Source organism: Geotrypetes seraphini, chromosome 14, assembly GCF_902459505.1.
Source record: "Geotrypetes seraphini chromosome 14, aGeoSer1.1, whole genome shotgun sequence".
Lineage (NCBI taxonomy): Eukaryota > Metazoa > Chordata > Amphibia > Gymnophiona > Dermophiidae > Geotrypetes > Geotrypetes seraphini.
In genome coordinates, this window is record NC_047097.1 from 30,612,139 (window position 1) to 30,630,649 (window position 18,511).

General features: G+C 47.8%; 2 protein-coding genes across 4 annotated transcripts in view; one reads left to right on the plus strand and one right to left on the minus strand.

The window, feature by feature from the left end:
• Window positions 1-18,511, plus strand: part of ZNF710 (zinc finger protein 710) — a 613,623-nt gene that overhangs the window by 115,575 nt on the left and 479,537 nt on the right. The window lies entirely within an intron of this gene.
• The window catches only part of LOC117347961 (aminopeptidase N-like), a 197,137-nt gene continuing 180,801 nt past the window's right edge, over window positions 2,176-18,511 (minus strand). For all 3 annotated transcript variants that reach the window (XM_033919483.1, XM_033919485.1, XM_033919486.1), the window contains 3 exons: window positions 15,730-15,870; window positions 6,776-6,857; window positions 2,176-3,906 (listed from right to left, as the gene is read on the minus strand). In XM_033919483.1, the coding sequence (XP_033775374.1) occupies window positions 3,745-3,906; window positions 6,776-6,857; window positions 15,730-15,870 (385 nt within the window). In that variant the 3' untranslated portion in view covers window positions 2,176-3,744. The remainder of the gene's footprint in view (window positions 3,907-6,775; window positions 6,858-15,729; window positions 15,871-18,511) is intronic.

Genomic DNA, 18,511 nt, shown 5'->3' on the forward strand with positions numbered 1-18,511 from the left:
GGTTGCTTTTAGCATAAAGCCATTTTTTAAAATGATCATGCAAGCACTTACTGCCACCCCTTTTATAGCTGGTAAGAGCTCATGTGGTATCTGCGAACTAACCAGTTAATGTACAGTAATGTGCTAATTGGTTAGCCCAGGAACACTCATGCTCCACCCAGGGATGGCATTAGGGGTAGGCACATAGGGCAATTGACCTGGGTCCCTCCCCGTCACAGGAAGCCCCAAACCTGCCTGAAGTTGAAGGAGGGAAAGCTTAACAGCCAACTTTGGGGTCCCCTCCCTAGTGTCTGCCCTGGGCTCCATCATGACTACTGCCAGCCTTGGCTCCACCCCCTCTCCAAATACATGCACTCTCGCTAGGATTACCAGAAGTCCAGATTTACCCAGACATGTCCTTTTTTTAGAGGACATGTCCGGGTGTCTGGACGGCTTTATAAAATTAGGCACTTTGTGTTGGTTTTGAAAAGCTTCCAGCTTGGGACCACGTTGGGAGGGCTGAGGAAAGCTAGATCCTACTTCAGCCAACAACACTTTGCCATCCTTGTCCAATCCATCATCCTCTCCAAACTAGATTACTGCAACGCCATCTACTTAAATCTATCAAAAAAAAGTATTCTAAGACTCCAGCTAATCCAGAATACTGCAGCCAAACTGATCTTCTCAAAACGCAAGTCTGACCATGCCTCCCCACTCCTTGCCAAACTTCATTGGCTCCCAATAATCTCCAGAATCCATTTCAAATGTTCCTGCCTGGCTTTCAAGATCATTCAAGAAATCCTGCCTCCTCTTATCCCACTGTCTTTCAACTCCTCCAGTCCCAACTCCTCCAGAACTGCCCAAAGGCTTAAACTAGCCTTCCCCTCTCCACGCGGCATCCACTATTCAGGCAAACTGGGAAAATCCCTTCTCTTCAAAATCACAGGTCTTTGGAATGACCTCACCACCCCGCTGCGGAACCTGAGCTCCCTTCAGTTATTCCGCAAACAACTGAAAACCTGGCTTTTCAGCAAATTGTAGCTCTATCCTTCCCCCCTTTCTCTCCCCCCTTCTACACATAAGTTCATGTAATCCTTTTTCTTCTTCTCTACCCACTATTTTAAGTTCTTGTAAACCGTGTCGAGCTCCATTCTCATGGAGATGATGCGGTATATAAACTTAAGGTTTAGATTAGATTAGATTACGGTAGATCTACTTATGCATGGATGCAATGCAGTGATGTCACACGTATGTGTGTGACATCATCACTTCAAACCTATGGCGGAATAGGGTATGACTTGGGTGGAATGGGGCGAAGCTGGGTGGAACTGGATGGGCCTGGGGGTGAGGCCATGGGTCCAGATTTTACAGGAGTAAAATCTGCTAACCCTAACTCTTGCTCTTCTTGTTCTTCAAACACACATACTCTTGCTCTTTAGATACACACTTACATTTCTAGTGCTGTCCCTCCTACCCCAACCAGCTCTGCCAGTCATCTGATGCCTCTTACATTTTCTCTCATTCCCCTTCTCAGCACTCCCCCACCACAATTCAGGGCACTCACCAGTTTTACTGACTTTCTCCGCATTCAGCACAGCACTCGGTCCTCCCATCTCACTCGCAGAGCACAGGAACTTCCTCCCTCTCTGTCTGGGATTACAGTCGACCATTGTTCCAGTCTTCCAATTGACTGGATCTTAGGATAGTCTCTACTGCTAGTGAAACCTTAAGTAATAAAGGCATTTTCTCTCACATAGGAGAGAAGATTTGGAGAACTATAGAGGTCCAAATTTTCAAAAATGTCCAGAAACTTTGACTATTATTCTGGCTTCCAAACATTAATGCATACATCTGTAGAGTACTAGAAAAAGTTAAACCTTTTTAGTCCTGAATGCATCTGACAGGGTTCCCCTAAACATTCTGAAGGAGTGGCATGGTGGTTAGAGCTACAGCCTCAGCACACTGAGGTTGTGGGTTCAAATCCCATGCTGCTGCTTGTGACCTTGGGCAAGTCAGTCAATCCTCCATTGCCTGAGGCATATTAGACAGATTGTGAGCCCACTGGGAAAAATGCTTGAGTATCTGATTGTAAGCTGCTTAGATAAATTTGGGCCCTAGGAATGTGCTAAGTTTGCCTGTATGGTAATCCAGTCCTGCTATGTTAGTCCAATAAATGATATCACAGCCTACAAAAAATTCCAGAGCATATGGGCAAACCATTTTATTTAAAAAAAGAATACGGTCATAAAGATATTTTTTCATAATATTTGGAAGGAGGATTTTTTTCATTTAGAAAATACACTTTATTATGGAGAAGCAAAGCTAAGTTGGATATATTCCAAGTGGAAAGTGATGGTCATAAAAAGCATTGTAGAAAGAAGATGAGGCCCACTGTGAAAGACCCTTGAAGTCATCTCTGAGCCAATGGTTTCTGGTTATTTTAACAAGGAGAAGAAGACCCAATGTTTCCACAGAAATATGAAGTCCAGAAATGAAAACAAAGAAACTGTGAAAAAGGATGTTCCTGATGCAGGCTTATTTAAATAAGTTTATTGCATCGATAATTCAGTCAATAACAATCCACATGTGTCTTCAAGAGAAGGACCCAACATGGGCCCTGTTTCAGCGGACTCGCCTTGCTCAGGGGTCCTAAATAATGATATAAATCTCGAAATACAAATGTGGATGTGAGAAAATGGTCATAAAACCTCAACTTCAGTTTTCAATTGCAAAATACTATACTCCGCTCTGCTAGTTGGGGAAGGAGGCACTCGCTCCATTCTTGAAGACACATGTGGGTTGTTATTGACTGAATTATCGATGCTCTAAACTTTTATTTAAATAAGCCTGCATCAGGAACATCCTTTTTCACAGTTTCTTTATTCTGGTTATTTTAGTTAGTGCCCTAGAGACACGTTTCAGAACTGAAAGAATATTTTAAAGAGAGGAGTCGTCGTAGATATAAAATAGCATAGCCAAGGACTTCTGCAATTATCAAATCATTTTAGCTGGATAAATCTGTCTTTACCTGTCAAACTGCATTTTGATTATTTTGCCTAGCAGTGAGTTTAAAAGTAACAGTGCACACAGTATTCGCATCACATGTATATTTTGCTACATTAAAATGGGGCAGGGACAGACTAGAGAGGCAAATGCATGTAACCTTGGATTGTCAAAGTTTTGGTACCGTTTGTGCTTGCTGCCATGCAGCAAGTAGAAAGTTGCTCTGTACTTATATTGGGCGTGTCGGCTTTCATTTCCAAAGCAAAATGCCTCGAGGGACTGCAAGCCCTGCATGCAGTATTGTTTCTGTCCTTTTATACATAACACTAAAGAAAGTACACAAGAAAAAAAAAAAAACATGCATTTGTAGCTGAGTGGATACATTTTACAAAAAAAGGAATAAAAAGACTCCATTAGAGCACAAAGTATCCCTAAGCCTGTCAGAATAGTTATTTTGTAGAGTAAGGAGCGAATACCAAAGGCCAAATTTCTCCCAATGTTGAAATGACATTAAGCAGCACAGGAATTGGTCAGAATGTAGCAGTCGGTCCATGTAGGCAGGAATGCAAAGACAGACCCTTGTTCCCAAAAAAGATCCGAAGGTGTATATAAAAGGTGGAAACGTTCCATTCTCTTGCCATAATCTTGGAGGTAAAAATGCTCTAGAGAGCTGTTGATTCGCATGTTCAGTGCAGAGACCTCTCTATACCCCTTTATTCTATTAGTTCTAATCCACGTTAGCCAAAATACTACTAAATGTTTTTAAAGAGAACTGTTGATTTTGGTGTTAAACCACACGTGCACAGCCTCCTTGTTCTCCTGAACCCATCTAATGTTTGCTTTGGTTTTCTCGAGTGCTTGTTCCATTGCCCGATTAGCGGAACCAAATCCAGGGTCTTGATTGTCCAGCTTAAACTGCTCCAACTACAGAAGAGGAAAGAAAGAGAAAATCTTTAAACATCAAACTTTCTTCTGTATTTCATTCACTATTTTCATCTCATGTTTCTTTTGATCTGGGTTCTTTTCAAAACAAAGCCTCCAGGAAGGAACAAGATGTTATTCCCTAGCTTTGATTCCAGAACATAGGGCTAGATTCACTAAGCCCACCGATCAAATTTCGGCCACTTAATGACCCCTTTACAACCCGATTTCCCTCTGACCCGATTCACTAACCTCTGTCCCGATCATCATCTGATCCGCACATGCAAATGAGGGGGAACGGCATTCAAATAAAGGCGGGAAGCAATTCACTAAAAAAAAAAATGAGGGACACCGACTGGGCTGACTGATCCAAAAATAAGCGACTGCTAAGGACCAGTTGCTCAGATCCTTTCCGACTGCCCTGCCTTCTGCTGCCCTGCTCTTTGCCCTGTGTCTCTGCTCTCAGCCCGATCTCCTGCTCTCAGTCCCATCTGCTCTCTTCCCCACAGTGCAAGCCCATGGTTTTAGCCTGCGGGTTCAAAGTGGGTTAAAACCACGGGCTTGTGAAAAAAAAATGAAAAAGCTCTGCCAGGCACGGAGGGCCAGCGCTTTCACAGACCATCTACAGATGGTCTGCGCATGCATTGGGATCGCTATTCAGTGATCCCTGCAGTCGGTTGGGGGTGTGAGGTCGATTCATGAATCAGCCCCCCGGACACGGATTGGATCCCTCACTGATCAGATCAGATCTGTGCCCTTAGTGAATCTTGCCCTTAAAGACCTTACTGACCTCCAACTGCTACAGTAAAACTTTAGTCTAGGACAGGGGTCGGCAACCTTTTTAAAGCAGAGTCAATTTATCCTAAAGATTTGTCCCAAGATTTACAAAGAGCCACAATGGGTAGAGAAGGGAGTTTGAGACAGTGGCTTAGTGAGGGTGAGATGCACCCCCTGATCACTTCTTCTCCCCCCACCCCATCCGTTCCTTCCCACCTCCTGCCACACACACGCACTCCTTCCCTACCCCATACCTCTTTAACGTTCCCAGTGCAAGCAGCAATCCAACCCGCTGTTCTTGCCAGCAGTGGGCTCTTCATCTGCCGTCACTTCCTAGGTGTGGGTCTAGTAAGTGATGAGCTGAGGCTGTTGCAAGCAGCTGGTTGGGTTTGCTGCTCATGCCACAAATGTTAAAGAGGTACAAGGGAAGGGAAGGCGCTCTAGCTGTATCTAAGGCCCTATAGGCCTTGTACTTCACCTGTGAGGTAAGGAGCAAATCGAATAGCCCCTTTAGCAAGACTAGAGGCCCTTGGCTATGCTCTGGCCACGTTTGTAAGATTAGAAGGCCCTTGACCACACTCTTCCCACTTTGGTTAGGTCCAAACATTCCTTGACCAAGCTCTGGCCTCCAAGTTAGGCTTGGCTTCCTGGGACTATCTGGGATTGGAGATCCTATGAAGAGAGACCTCGTAATCGCAGAGTGAGACTACTTTCACTGAATTCCCAAAATACTCTCCTTTCATCAGCAAAGGAGAAAGAACCCCTCTTCATCTTAGACTATGACTTTGGTCCTTTTCTCTCTTTTAGTCAGGCATTTTCCCTCTCTATTAAGTCATATGCAAATGCGATTTAGATTAAGTTGCCTCCCCTGACCTTGTAGTTCTTTAAACCCAGCTGATTTTGGCATCTTGTCTTTCTTTGGGTGTTTCTGGTATACTGGTCCTCCATCACGGGACCCCCATGCTGCTGGTTCCTGATCCTGAGGCCTGCTGACTATGGGGTTTTTTTATCAAGCCGCACTAGCGGGGTTAGCGCGTTGGACATTTCATCATGCGCTAACCCCCGTGACCGGCTAATAAACTAACACCTGCTCAATGCAGGCGTTAGCGGCTAGCGTGGCAGGCAGTTTAACGCGCATTAAACCCCTACCGCAACTTGATAAAAGGACCCCTATGTCTATGCTATGTGACCGAGGCCTGAAGAAAGTGCCAAACCCAGACTACAGCTGTTTCAGTGCCGGACGTCCTCCCGAACATCTGCAGGGTTCCTGTTGCCCGAGAGATCTCTCTCCCACACAGACCAAGTTAAGCAGTGTCCATAGGTTCCTGCACTATGCCAGAGCCCAAGCTGGCCAAGGAAGGATATTCCCTGCAAGCACAGGTCATATCAGCTTTTCTGTGTAATAGTAGGAGTAGTTAGGAGGCCCAATTATTAACCTATAGGGAAAATGAGTGTTTGCTTTCTGAATACTCCAAAACAATAGTGGGTAACTGCATTCCTTATGTATTCTAGCCTGTAAGTACTAGACTGTCTCATTCCTAATTATTATTTGCCACTTGCAATATAAGTAGATTCTCTATTTTTCTACACCTGAGCCTGGTATATTTGCTTGTCAGTAATCCTATTAGCACAGGGAGTTTGGACTTGGATTTCTTTGGGAATTCAGATAGACAGATAAAGAGATTTCATAAACCAGAGTGCTACCATAATATAAAGTCTCTTTTTCAGTGTCCTGGCTACAGCCAGGCCATGGGAAGGACCCTGTTGCCTAGGGTTACCAGACATCAGATTTCCATGGACATGTCCTCCTTTTGAGGACATGCCCGGGGGTCCGGACGGCTTTTCAAAACCCAGCACTTTGTCCGGGTTTTGAAAAGCTTCTATCAAATCGCCATCGGGCAGTAGGGCATCCGAACATGCGTAGATGCCCTCCTGCCTGGTGAGAGAATGCAGTGGGGAGCGGGAATAGGGTGGGATTGAGAGTAGGACTGGGATATGATGGGGCGGACCTGGGGGTGGGGCTAGGGGTCCAGATTTTCCAAACAGAAAATCTGGTAACCCTACTGCTGCCTCACCAATACACTTACAGCCTTACCTGTTGCAAGTCAAACTTTGTGGAAAGTCTCTGTGTCATTCTTGTGATCAGGTTAGTCATTGTAAAGGAACTTTCACCAAACCTGCAAAGGATGCAACAAAATGAAGATCAGACTTTACATTCCATCATGGCAGATATTTTCTTTTACAGATGCTAAATGGACCCAGGGAATCACAGTATACTAACTTAAAGGTGTGTGTGTGTGTTTAATTATTTATTTAAGATATACAGTGGTGCCTCGCATAACGGACGCCTCGCACAGCGAACGCTGCGCACAACGAACTTTATGTCTTGATTCGTACAACGAACTTCGTTTCACACAACGAAGTCGCCCGAGCTGCATCCTTCCGCGCAGGCACTGCGCTTAACTGCCCTCTCTCCGCCTGGCTCCCTCTTGCCCCCCCCCGACTCCCCGACACGATCGGGGCAAGAGGGAGCCCAAGCCCTCTTGCCCCCCCGACTCCCCGACACGATCGGGGCAAGAGGGAGCTCAAGCCCTCTTGCCCCCCCGACTCCCCGACACGATCGGGGCAAGAGGGAGCCCAAGCCCTCTTGCCCCCCCGACTCCCCGACACGATCGGGGCAAGAGGGAGCTCAAGCCCTCTTGCCCCCCCGCCTCCCCGACACGATCGGGGCAAGAGGGAGCCCAAGCCCTCTTGCCCCCCCCGACTCCCCGACACGATCGGGGCAAGAGGGAGCTCAAGCCCTCTTGCCCCCCCGACTCCCCGACACGATCGGGGCAAGAGGGAGCCCAAGCCCTCTTGCCCCCCCGACTCCCCGACACGATCGGGCCAGGAGGGAGCCCAAGTCCTCCTGGCCACGGCGACCCCCTAACCCCACCCTGCACTACATTACGGGCAGGAGGGATCCCAGGCCCTCCTGCCCTCGACGCAAACCCCCCCTCCCCCCAACGACCGCCCCCCCAAGAACCTCCGACCGCCCCCCAGCCGACCCGCGACCCCCCTGGCCGACCCCCACGACACCCCCAACCCCCTTCCCCGTACCTTTCTGTAGTTGGCCGGACAGACGGGAGCCAAACCCGCCTGTCCGGCAGGCAGCCAACGACGGAATGAGGCCGGATTGGCCCATCCGTCCCAAAGCTCCGCCTACTGGTGGGGCCTAAGGCGCCTGGGCCAATCAGAATAGGCCCGGGAGCCTTAGGTCCCTCCTGGGGGCGGGGCCTGAGGCACATGGGCCCAACCCGACCATGTGCCTCAGGCCCTGCCCCCAGGAGGGACCTAAGGCTCCCGGGCCTATTCTGATTGGCCCAGGCGCCTTAGGCCCCACCAGTAGGCGGAGCTTTGGGACGGATGGGCCAATCCGGCCTCATTCCGTCGTTGGCTGCCTGCCGGACAGGCGGATTTGGCTCCCGTCTGTCCGGCCAACTACAGAAAGGTACGGGGAAGGGGGTTGGGGGTGTCGTGGGGGTCGGCCAGGGGGGTCGCGGGTCGGCTGGGGGGGGCGGTCGGAGGTTCTTGGGGGGGCGGTCGTTGGGGGGAGGGGGGGTTTGCGTCGAGGGCAGGAGGGCCTGGGATCCCTCCTGCCCGTAATGTAGTGCAGGGTGGGGTTAGGGGGTCGCCGTGGCCAGGAGGACTTGGGCTCCCTCCTGGCCCGATATTGTCGGGGAGTTGGGGAATCGGCGGGGCAAGAGGGCTTGGGCTCCCTCTTGCCCCGATCGTGTCGGGGAGTCGGGGGGGCAAGAGGGCTTGGGCTCCCTCTTGCCCCGATCGTGTCGGGGAGTCGGGGGGCAAGAGGGCTTGGGCTCCCTCTTGCCCCGATCGTGTCGGGGAGTCGGGGGGGGGCAAGAGGGCTTGGGCTCCCTCTTGCCCCGATCGTGTCGGGGAGTCGGGGGGCAAGAGGGCTTGGGCTCCCTCTTGCCCCGATCGTGTCGGGGAGTCGGGGGGGCAAGAGGGCTTGAGCTCCCTCTTGCCCCGATCGTGTCGGGGGTGCCAAGGACCACACGGAGTCACCCACCGTACCACCCGATTCGGGTAAGCGCAGGTATCGGTGGGTGGCTTATTTGCGGGGGGGTGCCTTATTTTACATTTTTTTCTAAAAAGGGGGGGCTGTCTTATTTGATGGCCCTGCCTTATCATCGGGGAAACACGGTAGAAAAAAAAAAAATGAACAGTTAAGTCCCAGTTTTTGCCGCTGAGACTCTGCCCTCTCTCACTGTAAAATTAGACTCTACTTAGTCTGTCTTTAAATTTAAAAAATGTGTGTTGTTTTAAAAAACAATTATGTTTTTAGATGTATCTAAATAAAAATAATAACCAAAAATTTATCTTTTTTTATGTCATCTTAGCATATTTTATGCTGCAGAACGAATTATTTTTTTTTACATGTATTCCTATGGGAAAACGCGTTTCACATAACGAACGTTTCACATAACAAACTTGCTCCTGGAACCAATTAAGTTCGTTGTGTGAGGCACCACTGTACTAGACTTTAAGCCCGTTACATTAATGGATGCTAGAATAGATGTGTCTGTCTGTCTGTTTCTTTATCTCTCTCTCCCTGGCCGCTGTCTGTGTCCTTCTGTCTTCCTTCCCTCCCCCCCCCCCCCCGAGCAAAGCTGTCTGCCCCAGCACACACCTCCCCCCAAAGCAGCCCCCTTTCCCTCTCCCTAACTGTCTCTCCATGGCCCCTTCTTTCTTCCCCCCCCAGAGCAAAGCTGTCTGTCCCCAGCACACCTCCCCCAAAAGCAGCCCCCTTTCCCTCTCCCTATCTCACCATGGCCCCTTCTGTCTCCACCCAGCACACTCCTTCCCCCAAAGCAGCCCTCTTTCCCTCTCCCAAGGGGATCAATTCTTATCCTCCCTCCATCTCGGCGTCTTCTGGCCTGCTCCTCTTCAAAGCAGCCTGTGATCATGGTGGCCGGCTTTAGCGAACCTCACAGGCCGCTCTCCAACTCGGTACCACGTTCCCTCTGACGCGATCCCGTGCATCAGAGGGAACGTGCTACCGAGGATGGAGAGCGGCCTGCGAGGTTCTTTAAAGCCAGCCACGATCGCAGGCTGCTCTGAAGAGGAGGATCATCAGCGGCGGCGGCAGTGGTCAGCGAGGGCAGGAGGTGTGTTCCCTGCCGAGGATGCGGGCAGGGAGAGAGCTTGCCTGCGCTTCCAGTTGGTGAGTGAGGGTGGGAGGAGGGGAGTGGCTAGAATGTTCCCTGCCACCGTGTTCTAAAATGAAACACGGCCACGGATCACACACCACAGCGGCAGGGATTACGCTTATGATGCCTTTGAGTTGTCTGCCAGGGCGACTGCTTGTTCTGTAGCAATGCACCACCTAGCCTGGCTTGGTACCATTGACATGGACCCTAATCTTCAAGACCGCTTGGCTAATTTTCCTTGTGCAGGCAATGACCTCTGCGATGAATCTATCGAGGCAGCCACCAAGAAATTGTCTAACCATGAAAAATCCTTTGCTTCTATTGTCAGACCAAAGCCCAAGCCAGCTCCTGCCAAACCTGCACACCCACCTCCAATTTTCCAGAGGCGTTTTGCTCCGAGAGCAGCTCCTTATACTCACCCTCCTCTCAAGAAACAGCAGAATCAGAAGCAACAGAAATCTCAGTCTTCTGCTGGACCTAAGGCTATGCAGCCTTTTTGACTGTTTAAAACAGCATAACCTCCATCGTTCTGTCTCTGACCTATCTTCCCCCTACTGGAGGTCGTCTCCATCATTTTTACCACCGATGAGAGACCATCACTTCTGACCTCTGGATACTCTCTTCATTTCACTCAGGTTCCACTAGACCTTCCTCCAAAAGAGTATCCTTCCAGTCCATCCCAGACCGCCCTTCTTCTTCAGGAAGCTCAAGCTCTGCTTTGTCTCCATGCCATTGAACCAGTTCCTTTGGAACAGCAGAGCAGGGGGTTTTACTCCCGTTACTTCCTTGTTCCGAAGAAGATGGACAATCTGCAACCCATTCTGGAACTCAGGGCTCTCAACAAATTTTTAGTGAAGGAAAAATTTTGAATGTTGTCCCTGGCATCCCTTTATCCCCTTCTTGATCAGAACAACTGGTTATGCTTTCTGGATCTCAAGGAGGCTTATACTCATATTCCCATTCATCCGACCTCCCGGCAATATCTCAGATTTCGGGTGTGGAATCTGCATTATCAATAAAGAGTGCTGCCCTTTGGCCTGGCTTCCTCTCCCAGAGTATTCACCAAGTGTCTGGTAGTGGTAGCAGCAGTTCTAAGGAACCATGGTCTTCAGGTATTTCCCTACCTAGACGACTAGCTCATCAAAGATTCAACATCTCAGAGGGTTATTGTAGCGACCCAACAGACTACATGGTTCCTACAAAGTTTCGGATTCGAAATCAACTTTCCCAAATCACAACTTCAACCCTCTCAGAATCTACAATTCATAGGAGCTGTTCAGGACACTATCCAACTCAGAGCATTCCTTCCGCAATCACGTCTGCAAGCGCTCCTTCAACTCTGTCATACAGTGTCTTCCCGCTCTTCCATCTTAGTGAGATACATGATGGTGCTACTGGGTAACATGGCCTCCACAGTACATGTGATTCCTTTTGCCAGACTTCACCTCAGAATTCCTCAGTGAACCCTGGCATCTCAGTGGATGCAGGTGTGCAACCCACTTTTTCGACACATTGCAGTCACTCTTTCATTGAGACAGTCTCTCCGCTGGTGGATGCTCTCTTCCAGTCTCTCCAGAGGCTTGCTGTTTCAAACTCCCTCCATCAGAAGGTCCTCATAACAGATTCCTCAACCTACGCTTGGGGCGCTCATCTCGATGGACTCCGTTCTCAAGGCCACTGGACCAGTACGGATCGTCAGTGTCACATCAATTTGTTGGAACACAGAGCGATTTTCAAAGCTGTCAAAGCTTTTCAACATTTTCACGACCAGGTAGTTCTCATTCAGATGGACAACCAAGTCGCCATATACTTTGTCAACAAACAGGGAGGGATGGGCTCTTCCTGCCTTTGTCAAGAAGCTCTGAAGGATTGGGACTGGGCAATTCGCCACAACACCTTCCTCAGTGCTGTCTACATCCAAGGGGTGAAAAATTGCTTGGCAGACAACTTGAGTCGTCTCCTGCAACCTTACGAATGGACACTCCATTCCTCGCCTCTTAATCACATTTTTTCACAGTGGGGAACGCCTCAGATAGATCTCTTTGTAGCTCCCCACAACCACAAACTGCCTCAGTTCTCCAGGATATATTCTCATTGCCTCGAGGAAGATGCTTTTCTTCTGGAATGGACGAATCTCTTCCTGTACGCATTCCCTCCAATCCCTCTCATTCTCAAGACTCTTGTCAAGTTGAAGAATGATCATGCCACCATGATTCTGATTGCTCTTCGGTGGCCGAGACAACCTTGGTACTCCGTTCTACTTCAACTCAGCAGCAGGGAGCCATTTCTTCTACCAGTTTTTCCATCTCTGCTTACATAGAGTGAGGGATCTCTGCTTCATCCCAACCTGCTGTCTCTACACCTGACAGCTTGGTACCTCTCAACATAACTCCTCTTCAGTTTTCTCAACCTGTATGAGACATTTTAGAGGCTTCTAGGAAGCCTACCACTAGACAATGCTATCACCAAAAATGGACACGATTTTCTACGTGGTGCATCTCTCATGACAAGGAGCCTCAAGATTCCTCCTTTATCTTCTGTTTTAGATTACCTTTTGAACTTTCCGCCTCTGGCCTCAAGTCTACATCGATCTGAGCCCATCTCAGTGCAATTGCTGCTTTCCATCAGCCTATTGAAGGGAAACCCCTCTCTGCTCATCCAGTGGTTTCCAGATTCATGAAAGGAATTTTCAATGTCAAACCTCCTCTCATACCTCCTCCTGTGGTTTGGGATCTCAGTGTTGTCCTTACTCAACTCATGAAGCCTCCATTTGAACCAATTGATAAGGCTCATCTGAAGTATCTCACTTGGAAAGGTGTTTCTCATAGCCCTCACTTCATCTCGAAGAGTCAGTGAAATGCAAGCTTTAGTTACTGACCCACCATTCACTGTGTTCCATCATGACAAGGTGGTCCTCCGTACTCATCCTAAATGCCTCCCTAAAATGGTTTCAGAATTTCATCACAACCAATCCATTGTTCTTCCAGTGTTCTTTCCAAACCTCATTCTCATCCTGGAGAATCAGCTCTTCATATTCTGGACTGTAAATGTGCTTTGGCCTTCTATTTGGAACGCACCAAACCACACAGAACTGCTCCTCAACTTTTTGTCTCCTTTGATCCAAACAAGTTGGGACATCCAATTTCTAAGCGTACCATCTCCAACTGAATGGTTGCTTGTATCTCATTCTGCTATGCCTAGGCTGGATTACACCTACAGAGTAGAGTCACAGCCCATAAAGTCAGAGCAATGGCAGCTTCAGTAGCTTTCCTCAGATCTATACCTATTGAAGAAATTTGCAAAGCTGCTACTTGGTCATCGGTTCATACTTTCACTTCTCACTATATTCTGGATGTTTTCTCCAGACGGGATGGCATTTTGGCCAGAGAGTATTACAAAATTTATTCTCCTAATTTTCCAACGCTCCCACCATCCCATTCTGGTTAGCTTAGAGGTCACCTATATGTGAGAATAGGCTGCCTGATTCTCCTGGGATAAAGCACAGTTACTTACCGTAACACGTGTTATCCAGGGACAGCAGGCAACTATTCTCACAACCCACTCACCTCCCCTGGTTGGCTTCTCTGCTAGCTATCTGAACTGAGGAGACGCGCCCTGCGCTGGGTGGGAAGGCACTCGCGCATGCGCGGTGCGGCTAACTCGAAACTTCTAGTTTCTACAAGCAAGTCTGCGAGGCATCCACATCCGGGTTCCATCGATGATGTCACCCATATGTGAGAATAGCTGCCTGCTATCCCTGGATAATACCTGTTATGGTAAGTAACTGTGCTATCTTGGATCTTATAATTGAGGACTTTGAACTGCTTCAACTGATAGCCAATCTGTTGATCAAATCAGGAAGGGTTCCGGAAGACTGGAAGGTGGCAAATGTTACACCGATCTTCAAGAAAGGTTCGAGGGGTGATCTGGGAAACTATAGATTGGTGAGTTTGACCTCGGTACTGGGAAAGATGGTAGATGCGCTGATAAAGGACCGCATCATTGAGCATCTTGACGAACACGATCTGATGAGTACCAGCCAGCAGAGGAAGATCTTGCTTGACAAACTTGCTGCACTTCTTCGAGAGAGTAAACTGATGGATAGACAAGGGTGAAACAGTCGACATTGCATATCTGGATTTTCAGAAGGCTTTCAATAAGTTTCTGCATGAATGACTACTTCGAAAAATTGCGAGCCATGGAATCGAGGGTGAAATACAATTTCTAGATCGTTTATAAATATGTTGAAGAGCACGGGTCCAAGCACCGAACCCTGCGGCACTCCACTGGTGATGCTTTTCCAGTCCGAGTATTGTCCATTTACTCCCACTCTCCATTTCCTATCTGCTGGAGAAATGCGCCGCAACATTCAACGTGGATAAGTGTAAGGTGATGCATGTCGGTAACAAAAATCATATACATGAATATAGGATGTTCGGGGTGGTACTTGGAGAGACCCCCCGAGAAAGAGACTTGGAAGTACTTGTTGACAAGTTGCTGAAGCCGACCGCGCAATATGTGGCGGTGGCGGTGAAAAGGGCAAATAGAATGGTAGGAATGATTAAGAAGGGGATCACGAACAGATCGGAGAAGGTTTTCATGCCGCTGTACCGGGCCATGGTATGCCCTCACCTGGAATACTGCGTCTAGCACAGGTTGCTGTACATGAAGAAGGACACGGTACTACTTGAAAGGGTCCAGAAAAGAGCGACTAAAATGGTAAAGGATCTGGAGGAGTTGCCGTACAGTGAGAGATTAGAGAAACTGGGCCTCCTCTCCCTTGCAAAGAGGAGACTGAGAGAGGACATGATAGAAACATTCAAGATAATGAAGGGAATAGACTTAGTAGATAAAGACAGGTTTTTCACACTCTCCAAGGTAGGGAGAATAAGAGGGCACTCTTTAAAGTTAAAAGGGGACAGATTACGTACAAACGTAAGGAAGTTCTTCTTTATCTAGAGAGTGGTAGAAAACTGGAACGCTCTTCCGGAGTCTGTTATAGGGGAAAACACCCTCCAGGGATTTAAGATAAAGTTGGACGGGTTCCTGTTGAACCGGAACGTATGCAGGTAGGGCTGGTCTCAGGGCACTGGTCTTTGACCTGGGGGCTACCACGGGAGCAGACTGCTGGGCACGATGGACCACTGGTCTGACCTAGCAGCGGCAAATTCTTATGTTCTTATATATAATAAGAACATAACATATAGTTTAGGCTAAACTAAACTATAACGATGGCAATACATGTGGAATCGGCATACCAAAGGGGATTACCTTGATAAAGCCTTATGTGGCGAAACATAGCCTATGTCGGTGAAGAACCCCTGCTATGCTCTGATAAAGAGATGAGTACTTTTTCTAATCTACTTTGGAAAATAAATATAAATGAATAAATTAAATAAATAAGATATTGATAGAAAATTCTGACCGATGAAGACTTTAGTGCAAGCTATACTGTGAATGAAAACTTTCCCACAGTTTGTACTCCTGAGGTCATTAAAGAATATATACTAATTTTAATTGAGGCTATATGGAATGAAGCTTTCTTATATATAATAGCCATTATTGATTTCTGTACCAGTTATTCTTGGTGATATAATTTGAAAATCAATAAATATATAAATGAAAATTTTAAAAATAGGGTTGCACAGGACCCTAACCCCCTTTTTCTCATAGGATTGATGGTCCATATTCACATTTTCGGTATTCATGGTGTTTTCTTGGCACCTAATCCCAGCGAATGGCAAACAGACATTTTACTTTCCTTCTAAATTCACTCTGCAAACTTGACAATATGCTTTGCCCTTTAAAATGTCCTGCACTGAGAAAAATAGGTACTCACTCTGTGTAAATCGTCTTCCAGTTAGCCCTCATAAAGTCCCAAGCAAATCTGTGGCCTGCAACATTGTTTGCTATGTAGGTGATAGTGGAAACTGCATCTTGCTTCCTGATCTTTGTGGGATCCAACGAATACTGGAGATACCTAATGGAGATAATTTGCATTAGGGGAAGGTATTAGAAAAGAAACTGGAGTTACCTTAAGACAAACTTATAGCAAATATTGGCAGAAATTGTGGCTAGATTGAAGCAGTGGCATAGTGAGGGAGGTTAGCACCCAGGGCAAAGGCGCCCTTCATTGCCGTGCTGTGCACACCTCCCCCCCTCTACTCTTCTCCAATGCTTGAGTGCCCCCCATTCTTTTCACCACTTGAGTGCCCCCCACCCACCTCTTGAAATGCTTGCCTGCGTGAGCGGTATCTTCTACCTGTTGTTCGCGCCAGCCATGACACCCTTCTGACACCACATGCTGGTCCTGCAACCAGGAAATGGTGTCAGAAGGGTGCCAAGGATGGTGCAAGCAGCATATGGAAGATGCTGCTCAAGAAGACAAATGTTTAATAAGGTATGTGGGGGAGGGAGGGGCAGAGAGGAGGAGAGGTGCCAACTAGGGAATGACACAGGGAAAAAATTTGCCCCGTCTCCACCCTGTCCCCATGAGCTTGATCCCTGTTCCCACCCTGCAAGCTTGGTCCTCATTCCTGCGAGCTCAGTCCCCATCTCTGCCCTGTTCCCGCAAACTGTCTGATTCCATCCGCACTAGCCTCAAATAGTTATGATTTTATATTGAACTTACTTTATTAAAGTATAAAAAGAAACAATATTCTGTACAATTGTCATTTTATAAACACAAATAATACAGAGCAAGGATCAACAAAACCCATGTCTCCCCTCCCCTTCACAGATATCCCCTCCACTATCGAGAAAACTGAATATACCAAATTATTACACAATGCTACACAGAAATACCATGCTAACAGAATACCGCAGTCACACATGACAGGAATTGTGTTAGGGGAGTGCAACTAGGGCAAATGCCCCCTGGTTAGAGAGAGCCCTAAGCCAGCTGGAAGCTAAAGAAGCATAGCCTGGGCTTTGCGGTCCCCAGTTATGTTTAACACCTGATCTAGCAGGATACATATTTCAAATCTGATACATTCTAATCACAAAATAGAAAATAAAATTATTTTTTTCTACCCTTGTTGTCTCATATTTTATTCTTCAAATCATGTTGGTCTCAGATACTGGTCTCTGTTTTCTTTTGTTTTCTCTTAATTCACATGCCAGGGTCTCATGACCATTTGACATTTCTTCTTTCTTCATGCTCACCATCCATCTTCTATATATTGTTCCCCATGTTCAGCATCTCCCTTCTCTATGTCTCCTATATATCCCTTTCTAGTATTTCCCCTGTGCACATCTTCCTGCCTTTATCATCTCCTCTCTCCCTAAGCCAAGCAATTTTCTTCTTTCTTCATTTTCCCATGTGCACTATCTCTTTCCCTCTCACTCACACACTCATGCCCAACAATGTTCCCTTTCTATTTCCTCCCTCCCTTGTGTCCCAAGTTAGTGCCTCCTTCCTCCCTCTCTTGTGTCTCAAGTTCATGCCCCCTCTTCCATCTGTGTCCTGAGTTCTTGCCCCCTTCCTCCCATCCAACCCAAATTCGTGCCTCTCCTTTATCTCAACACGTTCCTTTCCTTCCTTTCTCCCTTTCTCCCACATTTATATCCCCTATCTCTCTTCTTGTTCCCTTCAGGGCCACACTCGCTCCCTTCAAGGCCATCCAGCTGGGCTGCTCCTTTCTGCCTTTAGCCACACTTGTTCTTTACAGGGACGTGGGTAGAGGCTCTCGCACGCTGCATGTGGCTGACCTGCAAGCCTTCCCTCTGATGTCATCTGTGACGTTAGAGGAAAGGCTTCCAGGTCAACCATGTGCAGTGTGCATGAGCTGCTGCTCGCATCCCTGCAAAGAACAGTGTGACTGAAAGCAGGACAGAGCAGCCCACCTGGAAGGAGGACTGTTGAGGTAACTGGGACCGCCAGCTGACCTGGAAGGCTTTCCTCTGATGTCAGCTCTGATATTGGAGGGAAGTCTGCCAGGTCGGCTTTGGTGGAAGGGGGCATGTAGCTGGAGGGCAGGAAGGAGGCCTGTTTACAAATGGGACCTCCGGCGGTGGTGGTGAACAACAGTGGCTCTACATTGGGGTGGAAGGGGGCAGGAGATTCATGCAGTGCCATGTACCCCTCCACAAGTGGCTCGTGTACCCGTACAGCTTGGGGAAGAGGAGAAGAGTGCAAATCCAATTGGGAGCCCTGTCGGCTCAGCGTTGCACTCTAGGGGGGAGGAGTCAGGAGCAGGACAATGACTACTACAATGACAACATGGCCACTGGAACTTGGAGGGACCATAATACTATGGTTTATGGCAGTAAGGAAAGAGGGGGGGCGTGGCTTTGGAGCGGACGAAGATGGCTGGGTAATGGAGTAGCTCTGTGAAGACAAGCTAACTGACAGATAATATAGTCAGGAAAAATTTCAAATTTCGCTCTGAAAAGTGAATTGGAGATTGATTATGGCTTCGGGTAAGCAAAATAAAAATTTGACAGCGGGAAGCGGCTCAGGAAGTGTGAAGCGGTCAAAACTTGATATGGCTTCCCCGCTGTCAGTTCCGTTGCCGCCGGAGGATGTAGAAAATAAAGACATAATGAAGGAAATCCAGGCGGTAAAAGAAATAGTTTTAGAATGTGCTAAAAGTATAAAAGAAGTAAAGGAAGAGATGGTG